Source organism: Papaver somniferum, chromosome 5, assembly GCF_003573695.1.
Source record: "Papaver somniferum cultivar HN1 chromosome 5, ASM357369v1, whole genome shotgun sequence".
Taxonomy (NCBI): domain Eukaryota; kingdom Viridiplantae; phylum Streptophyta; class Magnoliopsida; order Ranunculales; family Papaveraceae; genus Papaver; species Papaver somniferum.
Window position 1 is genome coordinate 140,244,082 of NC_039362.1, and position 15,287 is coordinate 140,259,368.

General features: G+C 34.7%; 1 protein-coding gene across 2 annotated transcripts; it reads right to left on the bottom strand.

Annotated features, from left to right (window-relative positions):
- Nucleotides 1–348: 348 nt before the first annotated feature.
- On the bottom strand, nt 349–4,950 carry LOC113282946 (cysteine--tRNA ligase 2, cytoplasmic-like). Of its 2 annotated transcripts, XM_026532053.1 has the most exons (10): nt 4,823–4,950; nt 4,539–4,727; nt 3,784–3,847; nt 3,437–3,598; nt 3,018–3,200; nt 2,631–2,915; nt 2,428–2,553; nt 1,998–2,231; nt 1,093–1,200; nt 349–957 (listed from the first exon to the last, which is right to left on the bottom strand). In XM_026532053.1, the coding sequence occupies exons 2-10, from the start codon at nt 4,703–4,705 to the stop codon at nt 601–603; spliced, it is 1,686 nt and encodes a 561-aa protein (XP_026387838.1). In that variant the 5' UTR covers nt 4,706–4,727; nt 4,823–4,950; the 3' UTR covers nt 349–600. The 2 variants fall into 2 exon arrangements, with proteins under 2 accessions (XP_026387838.1, XP_026387839.1); XM_026532054.1 differs by lacking the exons at nt 3,784–3,847; nt 4,823–4,950 and having other exon boundaries at nt 4,539–4,671.
- Between the last annotated feature and the right edge of the window lie 10,337 nt (nt 4,951–15,287).

A 15,287-nucleotide genomic window follows, 5' to 3' on the forward strand; every position in this document is an offset into this window, starting at 1 on the left:
GGACCCACTTATGGGTTGAAACTTGACCCTGGGAATTAAGACCCTTGGCTGCTGAATTATGGCACAGAACGAGGGCTTTGTAGAAAGGAGCCAATATGCTGTCTCTGGCGTCTTCCCTTTAGAAGCTAATCTACACCACCAGCTCAGGCCAACCCACCAAGTTTTAGATCGATGGTCGTACAAAAAATTTCTTTTACAGATTATGGTGATCCTCTTGGTGGTATATTACTCATCAAGTGATCTTTTTCCTTGTGTTACATGTATTTAAGTAATCTTTTTTCTCATCATCATTCTAACAGTTGCTGAGCAGAAAACGAAAACAAGAAATGAAAAACTTACACTAAAACATCCAACAATATATTTCTTTTTTATAACTAACCAAAAGTTGGGAACTTTTTATTCCCAAGCAGATTAGTTCGATATTAATCAACTGTAAAATCACTATGACTACAGGGTTAATTACCCTAGATTGAGTTAATGTTAAATCTGCTACAAAATGATAAAAAAATTGGTGTACAACTCAAGAGAAGTGAACAACAAAAACCAAAATTTTGTTTATTTTTTGAATCAGAAATTCTGTATGAAGTTTTGGTTCAGACTTCAGATGCTAATTTTGTTTACTTCAATAGAAGCTACTGCAACAGTTTCTTCAGTCTCTGAGTTTGGTTTTACTTCAGTAGAAGCTACTGCAACAGTTTCTGACTTTTGTTTTACTTCAGTAGATGCTACTGCAACAGTTTCTTCAGTTTCTAACCTTGGGACACAAGGTCTCCATATCGTTTCATTGCCCACATCCATAAGAGCAATGCCCATAGCTTCAAAGTCGCGCCTGATTTTGTCACTTTTCGCAAAATCCTTGTCTCTCCTTGCCTGGGTTCTATCTTCTATTTGTTGCAACACATCTTCCTCAGTCAAATTTGCTCTCGTCAAAGCCTTGGCTTTCAATTGCTCCAGAACCTGTTTGGTAAACAACACCATTTAGGTAGTTTAGAAAAATGAAGGAAAATTATTTTAATTGTTTTAAACTTACTCTGAAATTTTCCTTGAAGGAGACAAACGGCTATCAGTGACTTAAGACGAAAGATGACATACCTCTGAATAGGATAAGGATGACATTAGTCCAAGAGTATCTAAAACCATCTTTGCTTCTTTCTCCATTTCAGCAAGGGACAGGAACAACGATTGCTGTTGTTGCTTTGCCTGGAAATGCACACTATAAGACTCGGGCAAAAAGTGGAGACTCCATGCATGGAACACCAATGCGAAACTAAGGTGGGCAACTATAGAACCCAAATGAAGTTTTACCATGCTGGTGTTTCTTACAATGTACAATCAACATAAGCACAATCAAGATCATTTTAGGCAGCAGGACTCGCACACGGATATGCGCAGGTAGCAGTGACAGTGTGGTTTTGAAATTGAGATATGATTTGGTTAACAGTTTCAGATTTGATATCAAAACATGATTTGCATACTGTAAAAAAAAAATGATTAAAACACAATTCAAACTCTCATTTTTGGGCAAGATCTCAGATTTGAAACACTCAGTAGTCAAACAATGACAAGCGAAAATGTCAACCCTGTTCTAAGCCGTCACTGACAGTTCTGAATCACTAATGACACAGGCAAGAGGACCACATGAAGATCCATCCATTTGCCCTCTCCTGTGTAATTTTGTAACCTGTGTAGACTTCAGATATTCATCAGAAAATCTTGAGGTGAAAATATCACTCCAGAAGTTTCAGAAAACGAAATCCTAGGGAAAATACAACAAAGAGGGAATGTATTTGAAGGACAGAAATTCTTAGACTGGACACATGGCATATCAGATCTGATGGTTTGCCTTTGGAGCAGGCAAGTGACCTCAAAGCACTAAAAAAGAACTCCTAAAATGTTTAGCTCCAGAGACACCTTTAACATGCAAGTGGGCTATATATTTGTGCATAGCCATTGATGACAAGTACTAGAAGGATGTATAGATCAGGGGAAGGAAATACCTTCTTGAGCTTCGTCAGTGAACTGTTCATAAGCTTCAAAATTTCCTGAAGAGCACCATTCAAGAAGTCTTGAGTGTGGAGATCATCTGACATTTTAGCGTAGAAATCGTTCTTTAATTTATTGATGCACTCCTGAGCCTCCGGAGTTATTCGAATATTTTTTCCCTTTGGTACTGATCCCTCAGGATTTTTCTCTCGAAATGGAATTAAGGCCTCTTCACAGTCCAGCAAAGTCTAAAAGACATGACCAACAGTTGAAGTTAAGAATATATTATTACACCTGTACTGATAGACAGCAAGAAGATTATGCACCCAAGAAGCACTAAATAAGCACCTAGCAGATCTAATCCATCAAATTATCATGAAAGTCATTAGTAAAAGTTTCTTTTGGTTAAAACTATCCAACTACTAGTAAAAATTGGTTATTTACCTGATACGAGTAGAAAACCCTATCAGACGCAATATCTAGCTGATCCAGTGAGTAATTGACGGGTGACCGATAATGCGTACTCATCATGAAGTACCTCAATGCTAATGGATGATACAATTTGGTGACCTAAAAGGAAAATGAAATGGTTAGAAGACAGAAGAATAAACAGTGTTAAACTGGAAAAATAATGAGTAATCGCTTGCCTCACGGATAGTAAAAAAGTTGCCAAGGGACTTGGACATTTTCTCGTTGTTCGTATTGACAAAACCATTATGCATCCAATATTTAATTTCACAAGTGTTGGGGCGGGCAGCGCAACTCTGAGCAAGTTCATTTTCGTGATGTGGGAATATCAGATCCATTCCTCCACCATGAATATCAAAGGAGGAAGTCAGATAACGGTCACTCATGGCACTGCACTCTATGTGCCACCCAGGTCTGCCAGGTCCCCAAGGACTTTCCCAGCTAATTTCTCCCGGCTTTGCAGCCTGCAGGCACAAAGACAATAAGCCACCCAAAAGTGAACAACCATAAGCACAATAAGTCACCAAGAAAACAACCATAAGCATGGTAAGGGCACGTTCTCTCACCTTCCATAGTGCAAAGTCATTTTGATTTCGTTTTCTTGAAGTTAAACTGTCTTGAGCTCGTCCACCTCCACCAGCTCGATTGTCTTCTAATTTTCGCCCAGATAGCCGGCCATAAGCTGGAAATTTGTCAACCGAAAAGTAGACATCTCCATCAGCAGCATAAGCACAATCATTTTTTATAATCTGCCGACAAGAACCAAATAGAATTTCAGGTACATGATAAGCAGATGACAAATAGTTTCCAAATGAGCAGCCAAAACCATAAAAAAAAAAGGAAGCAACTATAATGTTCACACGTTCTGGTGAGCCATTCTACAAGAAAGTGAGGCCACGACCCATAAGCTCTGATTATCTTGAAGTCATTAACCACCCAACAGATCTGAAAGATATAAAACGAAGCATAAGGGGGATTAGAGCACCTCGGCTATCATGTTTTTAATTTCGATCATGTTTTCAGAAACACGGGGTTGTTCTGTAGGAACAAGGACTTGTAGATCATTCATGTCCCTAAGATACTCATCACAGAAGCGTTTACTCAGATCCAATGGTTCCTCCCCTACTTCCTTAGCTCGATTAATTATCTGCAAAGACGCAGACATTAGTTGGACATTAGATTTATATTACAAAGTGTAAACACGTATATAACACACTGCATTCCAAAAGAAAAAGAAAAAAAACACACTGCAATCCAAACAAAGATATATTTTTTTTCTAATCATGTAAAAGTGAAGAAGAAAAAAATAGACACCTAATAAAACATGCTCACCTTGTCATCAACATCAGTGAAGTTGCGTATATACGTAACTTCATAGCCCAAATGTTTTAGGTATCTGCTCAAATGGCAGCAAACTTAAAAATAATCAGGCATGCACTAATCATCTTTTAATGTAAAATGACATGATTAATTGCATCGAATTAACTATGAAAAAAGAAAGAAAGAAAGACAGAAAGACTGTATTTAGTTTCAACCCCATAAGGCACCCTGGATGCTCTTCTAAGGGGAATTTAACTCAAGGATAAACAAAAATAAATGTTTTACTGCACTACGTATGATGTAGCAATTAATCACCTTACTAATGTTCACAGTATTAACTAAATCACTCATTTCATTTGTCAAGATCGAACAATATTATGTCAATACAAGGAAAGAATGTCAAAAGCATTTTAGATTTATTTTATAGTAATTAGTAAGTATAGCATGCTTTTGTAAACCAATAAAAACAACTAAGAAAACAATCAATTCTGAAGCATTTGTGTTCCCTCCTCTTGAAATTCTTTTTCATTTTCACTATGTGGTGCAAAAACCCTCTAAACAAAAATTGCACCATTTGTTCCCTTTATTATCATAATGAGGTATATCTACTAAACGTTCCCACACAACATTGCAACAAATTGATCGTTTAAGCTATTCAAGCCTTTTATAATATAGAGTTTAGCACTTTGCCGGACACAAAATCGAAACCCTAACCTAATTTATAAACTAAAGGGGAAAGGCGAAGAGAAAGAAGATGAGAATTATACCTATAAAGAACATCAAAGGCAATATAAGCCCTAGCATGACCGATATGACTGAGATCATAAGCTGTAACACCACAGACATACATCCCAACTTTCCCTGATTCTTTAGCTACGAAGATCTCCTTCTGCTTAGTCATGCTATTGTACAACTGAAACTCTCGTATCGCCATTGATAACAATCGCTTCAGGTTTCTACAAATTACAATTTATAATCCCAAATTAGCAAATCGAAGTTTCTTGAATGAATTCTCATGAAAACGAATTGAGAATTGAGAAAAAATACTTACGAAATCTTGGTATTAATTTTGACGATGAAACCTCCAAATTGTGATAATTTTCAGCTTCTTCCTCTTCAGTTTCAGTTTCTGAAACCCTAGAAGATAGGAGAGAGAGATTTTTATTACAATTGACGCAGATAGAACATTAATAGAGAATTTGACCTTTTTTTTCAAGATTTAATATCAGCCGTTATGTAACCATCTACGGCTGAGGATATATTTGATGGAAAACGGGTGTTTGATTGGTTGGATGATACACTAGATTGGACGGCCTTAAGCCTTAGTCCGGCGGACTTGTCTGCAAGGGACCGAGGGTAGTTCATATGCGATTCGCCAATTTTGATCCCATTATGGCCCAATAAACATGAAAAACGTATGCGCAAACCATGGACAAACTATTAGCCTATTGTAATAGAAGCAAAGACGCGAGTCTCTTTTAATGTTGTATCTCAAGTACAACCATAAGCGACGTAAGTAACGTCGCGGTTGAACTAGAGACGCGAGGGACGTAATATCTGTTATGCGGTTTTAACTAGGTTGTCCAACAACTATATTTTATTTGCTAATCCAATGGTTGTATTTCAACTCCATATAAATACTTCATATTTCATCCAATTCAAATCACGCCTTCTCCAGAGCTCCTCCATATTCTCCCCAAACTTATCTAAAATTTTGAGTTATAGGTAAATTAGCAAGCGGTTCGCACCAAAAAAAAAAATTAATAGAGTTTTTGGTGGGTGATTTACAATGGATGAAGATGAATCTATTTTTATAAATTATGTAAATTTTACAAAATATGTTATCAATGGTTGCCAGCAAGCGGGGGTTGGGGTAACATTTTATCAGTTGTTTTTGTTTGACAAATTTAAAGAAGAAAATGGTAACATCCGTTATCGTGATACTGACGGTTTGTCTTATCATTTTCATTCTATCAACAAAGAAGTTGGTGAATATGTAGCTTTGATCATGCAAATGCACCAGTGCAATATAAGCGATGATGATGAATTGGATATGGGAAAAACAAATTTGATTTCGAGGTGATTTTTTTTTAGTTTTATTATACTTGTAAGAACTAAGATATCGAGAAAAGTGACAAAGGACCCGCAAAAGTGGATTCCAATGCAAAAGTTGTTTCAACATTCTATGAGTGCTTAACAATTTTAACCCATACATGTTGGAACAAGTGACAACTAGATACCTATATGGTCCTAATTCCCAGGAATTTCGTAATGGTACACCAGTTTCCTCATCAAAAACAACTTCAACCCCGCCTAATAATTGTTCTTCGAGTAGTTAGGAACATCATAATTCTAATATCCATATTCTCATAACAGTACGAAAAGAAGAGGAAGAGGGTACAAAAAGATGTAAAAGCAGTAAAAGACGAATCCTGAAAAACAACATATGTTATAACAAATGCGTTTAATTATGACAAGTACATGGGAGAACCACCTTCAGGAAGAACTATTTAGATCAACAAAACGGAACTTGGCGATAAGAAAACTTTGAAAAAGTCGTCTATTAGGAAAATAATTTTTCAGGAATTTTAATAAGAACAAAATGTTTGCCACGAACAATTCAATAACGAATCCGCAACAAGTATGTCATGGGAAAGAGAAAAAGAAGATGGAACAAAAATTGAATGAGCAACACACGACCTGCCCAATATGAGGTTGACGATGCCTCTAAAGAAGAAAAAGAGAAATACAGTCTTGATTAAATAGTTTTGCTTCGATATAGTAGTTCAGTTTTATTTAATTTTGAAAACCAAAATATTAGCTAGTTTTAATTAAATGTAGTAGTTAGTTTTAGTTTAAATGTACTCATGTAGTTTTGATTTAAACGTAATAGTTAGCTTTAATGTAATCCTTATGTAAATTTAAGTGTATTGGCTTTGAACTTATTGCTTAATTTAAATAATACTACTTAATTAAATCTTCTTCAAATTACATTTAACTCATTATTAAAATACTTAAAATATAGCGACATTTAAAATCTAACAAAAAGTCAGAGTGTTTTGGTTTTTAAGTATGGAGTAATAAAGTGTAAAGAAATTTTAATCTTTTTAGGTTATCTTATCAATTTCACCAGTTTTGATCTGGGATGTGTTTACAAAATATCTATCAAATAAAATCGTATTTTATGATTATTTTTTATTTTTTGATTTTTTTTCCCAATGATACTCAAGGTATTATTGCAGCAATATTAGATGAATCGATTTCTAGGTAAAACCTCTTTTTATTTTTAAAATTTTCAATTCTGAAATTTTATTAAAAAAAAAGGAAAAAGAAAAATGTGTAAGAATGACTTGTTTTAATGATTTGCATGTTCATTATTCATGCACCTGTTGTTGTTATTATTTATGGGGAGCGGATCCCCTAACTTAAGTTTAACTTAAAGATTTCGGTTAAAAATTTATTTTTTTGTTATAGCCGAAGTGTTCTTCGTGTTTTTGGTTTCAGAATTTTTTGTTAGCAAATTATATTTTTTTAAACTAAACCTAACCGAACAAGCTACTGTAATTTCCATTTAAACCTTATTTTCATGATTTCTACTCAATTTTTTCAATCAAAAAAGAAGTAAAAGTGATGGGTTTTTCAATCGAACGAGGAACGTCGCGGAAAGACGGAAGAAGAAGAGAATAATCTTTTTTAGAAACTAAAAATTTGTGTTGCCTCTCATCTCTCACAGGTTTTTGTTTTTGACTTTTGTTAATGATTTATCTAGATTAGATATATATGATTAGGTTAGGTATAATTCTAAACTTAACCTTTAAGCCAAAGTTCATCTTAGATTAACAAATAACTAAAGATGATTTCTCAAATTCAGCCCCATATAATGTTGTTTTAGTAATTCCTATCAGGTTACAAAGGTAAGGCGATAGATTGTAGTGGGCACTGTTGAAAAGCATACAATGTAGGCTTTTTTTTTTGGTAAACATGTGGAGAGCTTTGCTTTGGTAAGAGTAACGCGCATATGTGTTTTTTGGGGCTTTGGTGGATGCTTGATGCAATATACACAATACACACAAGGACACGCTAATTAATGTACATTGTGTGATACGAGTATTGACATGTCTCTTATGTTGTCAAAACATTTTTTTGGTGTTATTTTACTGTTTATGATTATGTAATGCTATTTTTCATGTGAAAGTGTGTTTCCATTTATTTAGGTATCATGGGTAAAGTTTCAGGGACCACTCTTGTTTCTGTAAAACAGCCAGATTTTGTTATTATGGGCTCGGATTGCAAAGCGACTTCTGGTGGAAAGGTGGTTTATTTGGATTATCGGAAGACAATTGATTTTAATGATTTTTCTGCAATGAAAACCGGAGATTCTAAAGGTTTCAAAAAAAATTATTGATCTCAAAGAGCTTTATACATGTTGACGACCCTTTAAGAGCCATATCTGCCTTTAAGGAATCTTGTTTAGCTGGAGATTGGGCTATGCTTATAGGAGGGTTTGAATCAAGGGAAGAGGTACGATCGCGATGGGAATTGGGCCATGGTTATCTTTTTTCTTCGGTTTTTTTTTCAAAGTTAAATATTTAACTAGCAATTTGTGTATTTCATATTTTAGCGCAATGGGATGAGATCTCCCTTCTTAAATTACGTGCTACCTAATCTGGTACCTATTAAATATCAGAACTTCTACACAGCAGGCAGTGGAGGAGAGTATGCATCACGTATACTAAATTTGATATCATCATATTTATATCTATCACTGGAAGAAGCGCGAGGCTGGGTAGAAAGAGCTCTTGTTTATGCCACTCTAGGTTCCGGCAGAACATATATCCATGAGTAGTTTTTTTTTTGTTTCGTTAAAGCTTTTTTTTTTAATTAGTAATAAAATAATATCTTTGTGATTTTTATATAGCAATAATGATGATTTAAAATAAAATAAGCTAGGTATTTTTACCCAAAAACATTCAATTAATAATAACATGTCTTGAACATACAAGTAAGTATTGGTTACAATTCGTGTTATTTACAAAACATTATACTGTTAGTATTCATAAAGATCATATAGTGAAAAGTTGACTATGTTTTGTTTGCACTTGAAGTAAAAATAATGGATTGGATTAGCGTTGCACAAGGTACGGGACGGTACGAATTTTTGCCTAGATTAGTACCTGTACCTCCCTATGGCCGGTACCTGTAATTTGTACCTGTACCTAGTACCTGTGTAGTACGGGACGGGACGGGACCTGCACCTGTTTAACTAGGTACGGGACGGGACCCGACCGGTTCTTTACTTGTAGCGTATCTGCATATGTAAAAAGAAAAAAAAACAAAGAAAAAAATCTTGAAAGTTCTAAGTTTAAAAACTTTAACTGTTAAGACTTAAGAGTCTTAAGACCTGAATAAATTCATGCTTACTTTAAGAGAAATCTTTAAACTTCTAAGTTCAACAACATCAACTGTTTAGGAGTTCAAGTGGAAAAAACAGAAAGCAAAGCAAAAAACAAAAAATTGACAGTTCGGCTTTGGTAAGTGACCACTTTCATAAGTTTGCTGCGACAAAAAATGAACTCCATCTCCGAGCATCAAGCATCCAAGACCTCTGACAGTTGAACCACACCCAAGATGTATGCAACAACAACTTCTATTTCAGTTTATGCATAAATTAGTGAATGAGATTGAAATGTATACACATTGCACACATTAAAATAGCAAGTACAAAAATGTCAGATGCACATAACAAATATGGATGCAAGAACAGAAAAATGTGCAATAACAAACCTGCATTTAGTCTCTGAATAAGCGAAAGGCTAAAAGCCAGCTGCAAAATGAACCACCACCAAGGATACAATTTCTTATTCCTCAACACCTGATCAAAACCAAAACAATGAAGAAGCTCAATTTACCCCCCTTTCAGTTCACCCCAACAATAACCAGCAAATACATTTAAATCAAAGATCAAATGGATTTACAATAGTAAACAAATTATGTATCAGAAAGACAACCAGAAGCAATCAAATTCAGGGAACAAAAATACAATGGATATTAAGCACCACAAACAATGGTCATAGCTCCTAATCTTCCATTAAAAAGGATACAAACCCTAACCCTATATTGAAGAACACTGAAAATCAAATCCAAGTTAAAACAAAACCTTAGCTAAATTCAGAATCTGAAAATGAAATCGAACACCTGATGTTTGTACTTTGTATCAACTGATGAACAAACTGATGATTAGTTCTTCCAAGTTCCAACCCTAAAATCGAAAAAAAGATCATATTCAAACAAGAACTCTTATAATCGATAAACAAATTGATATCCTAAAATCGATTTTGAAACCTTAAATTTGAAAAAAAAAAAAAAGAATCATATTAGAACAAAAAAAAATCTTATACACATGATGAACGAATCCTAAATCGATTTATAAAGTACGTACCAGTAAATCGATATTGAAGTCCTTATACAGATGATGATGATGGCTTACTGCTAAAGAAAATCAAACAGAAAGTCGACGGTGGCGTTGGCATCTTCTCTTCTCTGAGAGGAAACTGAAAATATGAGAGAGGGAAGAAGGAGAAGGAAACGAGGAGAATACGATTGAGAAACTAAGAAAAGGGTATAACCCCTACTATCAGCGACCAGGATTTAATCCTAAAATCATCAGTTACAGATCTTCGGTACTATGGGATGGGACAAGACGGGAATATCCCAGAACCGTTACTTGTACCTACTCTAGGCACGGTACCAGTTTTTGGTACTTCTACTTGTCCCGTCTGATCACGGTTCCGGTACGGTTCTTGCGGTTCCGGTACGGTTCCATGGGACGGGACGGTTCCTATGAAGCCCTAATTGGGATAAAAACTATGAAATCAAAAGAGAATTGATATTAGTAGAGCTCTGGGAGAAGCACCGCGATTACTTTGAGAAGCAACACGGTTGCAGGTTTGGCATCTTACCGGATGTACGTCTCCTTTCCTACTCTTTTATTGTTGGAATTAGAGTTTATTTATTAAGTATCCATTTCCAAATCAAACTTTAAATATATGAAAAAACACGTTTTTACTTACCATTATCATTAATGTTGAACTAGTTGAATTTTCCCAACTTGTACGTATAAGAATAAAAGTATATGGACACAAAACGTAGAGAAAACAAGAAACCCTGTCCATTTGAGAACCGATTATCACTTAGAAAACATGTGTGGTTTTACATCTCTTTTTTCAATGTATATTTTTTATCTTGTAATGCTTAAGTACTAATTAAACTTCATGTGTTGTTATACAAAATATAAAGAACAACTGGATTAGTGGTTGATTTTGAAGTCTGACCATATAAATTAGATCCCAAACATTCTAAAATTTCCAATATAGCTCGGCTCAACCCAAGCCGAGAATACTTTTTTTATCCCGAGATCTATCTCAAGATCTTTATCATTCACGTAAATATATGACAAAATATTCTGATACATGAATTTCTATCAAGTTTCCACTGTTAGTAAACATCGAAACATTAAACATAAATATTTCCAGTTCTTTTGTCTTCCTTGGATCCTTTTGAAATGCAGATTTCATGGATGATGACCATGATGTTCGATAAATAGGGATGCTAATCATCAACCTCAAGATGCTACAAAATTCGGTTAGTGGCTTGTTGTCCAAATTGCCGATGCATAAGTCACATAGATTAAGTGCCATATCGAAGAATTGGATCAACCCAGATTTTAAAGCCAATGATTTCAGAATGATAACAATTTGCTTTCTCAAATTGAAATCTTCTTATTTAAGTATTGTATCAGTTATTTTGGACAATGAAAACAAAATTTCTCGAAGATGATAGTTATTTTTTTTATGGTTCTATGACATGTATATATCACAAAGGTAGAAGTGATTTAGGTCATTAGGTATCATGCTGGTTCTGTTAGAAGAGATCAAGCAAAGTGAAAATGATCCTAGACCTCTTTACCCGTAAGGCTAATAATTCATAATATGTCGTGGATGCTTATTATCAACGCAACTTTTTTCTTTCATCAAAAAAACTATCAGGCTTCTTGAATTCTATTCTTAAAAATCTTAACTTTGTTTATCTCTTTGGATCGACCATGGATTTGTATTAAGATTTCATTTCATGATCCATAATTAACCTTAAAGTTAGATATGTACATATGGTAACCAATCATTTATCGGCTCGGCTTGAGCCGAATAGTTTCCAAAAATCTAATATATTTAGGGCTTATCATTGAACGGTTGGATATAATCAGATCAATGGCCACAAGATTAAATTAAAATTTAAGTCAAAAACTGAAGTTAAAGGATCCGCTCCCTTATTTATGATTGTGATGTGTTGCTAATATGTGTGTGATGTATTTTCAAATGATGTTTGTAGTTGTAGTGGTAAACAGGTTCTTTTCAGACTTGTGAAGGTAACAAAATTTCTAGATTTAAATAAAATTTAGGAAAAATAGCAAACTGAAGTAAAATTTTATGGAGAAATAGGGGTTAAGATTCCACCAATCAACAATACTTATGTGATCTAATATTTTTTTGCTATGCAATTTAAATAATTGGGTTGATTCTAAATATTGCCAAGAGCAGATTTTCCAAAATATCAAATGTTAATCACAAGTATAATGCATCAAGAGTCTAAAACTAAGCATGCATTATCAAGGGAAAACACAGTTGATTAATAAAAACCATTTTAATCATTTTTATCAATGCAATTAATCATATAAAAATATTGCATAAATTAATAAAATAGAGATTACCACATAATTATTGTGAGAATGGCTTCCTCTGTCACCCCTGGGATTGGGTTTAGCTCCTCATCTCAAAAACACACTCACAAGATGTATTCATGGCTAAATAAATGTTTTTATTGATGAAAATAATTGATAATTGAAGTTTGTAACGTTGTTATACTGTTGCAGCGTCACTGTTACAAAGGGGTAGTGCTGAAAATAATCGATACAACACAAGTGCTGTATAACAACGACACAGAGAGTTCGTTGTTTGCACTGTTGAAGAACGACACTTCGGTACTGCTGTAATGAAGAACACGGGATACTGCTGTTTAAGACTGTTAAAGAACGACTGACTCTGAGAGTCTGTTCTTCGTGTTCTTGAAGGTCTTCAATGGCTGGCAGCAGCAGCAACAAAATCTCTCTGTAACTCGATTCTCTCGTCTCTCCTGACCTCTAAACTCTCTCCAAAACTTTTCTAAAACTTTCCCATGACTTTAACCAACTCTTATATAGTCTTTTAATCCCCAAAAATCTCTACTGAATCCGACTTTTTCTTTTCTTTTTCTTCTCTGCGCTGTTGAGAGAATATCTCTCTCTGATCTCCCTGTACGCGTTTATGAGCTATTCTATTGCCCCAAAACTCTCCCAAGACTTGAACAGGACCAAGTAGAGTTTTCTTTAGCGTAAAACTCTCCCAGAATCTCCTCAAAAAATCTTTGAAACGTAAACAGAACCATACGTGTCCTATTTGGACTCTGATTTCTTCTCCCGGCTATTCCAGCCCAATGTGATCGATCAAAACACATGTACCAGCTCTGTTTAGTCCATTCACATCCAGCCCAACTGATTTTGGGGGTTGAATCTCTTTAGAAACCGTCCATTAATCGAATCCAACTCTGCCAGTAAACATGCATGAAGTTTCCCGCCAAAACATTAATTTGAAAACGTGAAGAAATGTGATCTCCCCCTATCCAGTTCTGGTGTCCCTTTAGCAGCTGCCTGGAAATGGGTCACCCCTTAGTAATTAGGTTACCCCTTATCCAAAATCGAGGGTCCGTATAGTGATTTCTCTGGGACATTTTCCGCACTTTTTTCGGGGTTCCTCTGGGGTATTCCTGGGGTACTTCCGGTACAATTCTGGGGCGCTTCCGGCACGTTATCAACGGAGGTCCAAATGCCGCATTTTTAGCCAATTTCGCCACAAAGCCTTATTCTTCCAAAAACACCTACAAATAAATAAAATAACCAAATAAGTACGATATCGAGCACTAACAATATATACAAATGAGCTATATTAGACACATAAATGCGTCTATCAGTGTGTTCGTCTTTAAAATATATATTGTAAGCTCAAATCTGGTAAAAGGGAAAATACATAAAATACAATACCATTTTTTAATCGGATACCTGCACAAAAGTATCAAGAACCACTATTCAGCAAACTCCACCGAGAAACAGTGTGCATGAAAGATACTTTTCTTTTGCCTCAAAGAAATTAAAAAGAAACTACAAATCAGTTTGATTATAGGCAAGAATTTAATACTCAGTAAAGCCAAGTAGAACAAATAAAAAATCACCATCGAATTTAGTCTCAAAATCAACCATTCGATTTCGAGACAAAATAAACTCAAAATTATCTCTACAAAAATACGAAAGAGAAGGAAATAAAAAATAAATTTTTTTTGAGTTTTGTCTCAAAATCATCAATTAGATTTGAGGCATAATACACTCACCAATGGATCTGAAAACCCAACATATACACTATAATCAAATACATGAAAAGAGAAGTTTTTGTTACTTATTTTTTTTGCGAGATTGAGAGATAAGTGTTTTGGTTTCCAGAGATCCTATATTTTTTTACCTCCTTCCATTGAAAGATTGTGGTGATGATTTAAGTGGAGAGATACTGAGAGAGAGGTAGATTGAGAGATTTAGAAAATGAACAATTTGGGAGGTTTTATAGATGAGAAAAATCTAGTTGTTAAGGGAAAATTTTTGGGAGGTTTTTCATTTGAGGTGGTTTTTGAAATCATTTGTGGAGGAACTATCCATTAAGTATAGATGTATGCATGTTGCATATGTGGATGTATGGGATATTTTCTCCATGAGTTAGTCTATTGATCCCCCGAGCTTATCTGTGAAGAAAATCTAGATCTTCCTTTTCTTAAGGGATAAGGTGACTTTGTATTAAAAGAAAATAAGCATACATATAATTTGTTTTGTTTGTTTTTTAATTGATGATGGCAACAAGCTGAAACAGAAAAAGTTGGGTCAAAACCTCAGAGGAATTCAGCTTAAGTTTATTAAATGGGAATTCATGGGAAAGCAAGCAATAACGAGAGATGGTACCCAAACAAAACCTACAGTTTAGATATGAAAATAGCTTCTAGTCCAGTAATGGTTTAAGTTTTCCAACCTAATTTGAGAGATGGTATACCCTGAATGAATAACAAGTATGAATACATGATTGATTCCCCATTGGAGCATATACTTCAACTTTTTTACTTCAAAGAAATGAAAAGAAGACCTCATTCAAGAATCTAGTAATTACATTGAAACACCAATTCTAAGGGTGTTTATTGTTAAAAAAACTTCCATATCAAAGGATGACAGGTCAAGGAAAACACATGATTCCCCATTAGAGCATATATTTAGACAGCCTCAACCTCAAAGATAAGTATGAGCACCAATATATGAGAGATAAAATTCACCCGTTGGATTCCAAGACTTTCGAAGAACCTTGTATAAAACATCAAAGGAGTACTTTCTGCCGTTG

Coding starts and splice junctions, on each gene's coding strand:
- LOC113282946 (XM_026532053.1), bottom strand. CDS start 4,705: ATGGCGATACGAGAGTTTCAGTTGTACAATAGCATGACTAAGCAGAAG. Junction 3,201..3,436: donor TTAAAAACATGATAGCCGAG/GTGCTCTAATCC, acceptor TCTTGTCGGCAG/ATTATAAAAAATGATTGTGC. Junction 2,916..3,017: donor ATGACTTTGCACTATGGAAG/GTGAGAGAACGT, acceptor TTGTGCCTGCAG/GCTGCAAAGCCGGGAGAAAT.